Source organism: Opisthorchis viverrini, assembly GCF_000715545.1.
Source record: "Opisthorchis viverrini unplaced genomic scaffold opera_v5_27, whole genome shotgun sequence".
Lineage (NCBI taxonomy): Eukaryota > Metazoa > Platyhelminthes > Trematoda > Opisthorchiida > Opisthorchiidae > Opisthorchis > Opisthorchis viverrini.
Genome location: NW_008751682.1, coordinates 1,891,746 through 1,892,367, shown reverse-complemented (window position 1 = coordinate 1,892,367; position 622 = coordinate 1,891,746). Strand labels below are relative to the sequence as shown.

General features: G+C 45.5%; 1 protein-coding gene across 1 annotated transcript; it reads left to right on the top strand.

The window, feature by feature from the left end:
* On the top strand, positions 1-321 carry T265_02219 (hypothetical protein; the record flags this gene model as incomplete). Its single annotated transcript, XM_009166407.1, has 1 exon — positions 1-321. One exon carries the CDS (start codon positions 1-3, stop codon positions 319-321), a length of 321 nt encoding a protein of 106 aa, XP_009164671.1.
* Between the last annotated feature and the right edge of the window lie 301 nt (positions 322-622).

Here is a 622-nt window from a genome sequence, read left to right as displayed (position 1 = left end):
ATGTTCAGTACCTACTGTGGAAACCGGGAAAATTTGAAACTAGCCAGACCCAAGCTTCGCTGTGACACTGATGTCGCCAGACCAGTTAAAATCCTTGTCCAAGCGCTTGGTGGACGGAATCACTTGTATAACATTCGCCAACTTACATCAGTGCTGCGAGATGACACCAATGTTGAACACCGGCAGGATGCTCTCAGTGCAGAAGATTACCAGAAGCTCAAGGTTACCATGAAATATTGCAGAGAATGCATCGGGTTTTCCCAATTTGTTATGCTCAAAGAGCTGTTAGAAAGCCCACTCTCCAGATCGATGACTCAGTGAAGAAAGGTTGTGGAAGTGGATCAGTAATTACCTCGAAGTTGGATATTGAAAGAGGCATAGGTGTGCAACTCCCCTCCAGCATTAGCTCTTCTGCTCAGAAGGCATTTCATTTTCAGTGGACGATTCGGCACAATTTTCGTCATCTTACTCTCATGGAATACAAGATGCTCTATGGAAGTGTTAAAATGCACCCCGCATTCACCAACCAAGCAGTCTACTCAGGACGAAAAAAGGGAATACTGCTCAACGGGCGTGTCCAAGACACCGATACAACGATGGTTGCATTTAAAAACCCGTATGG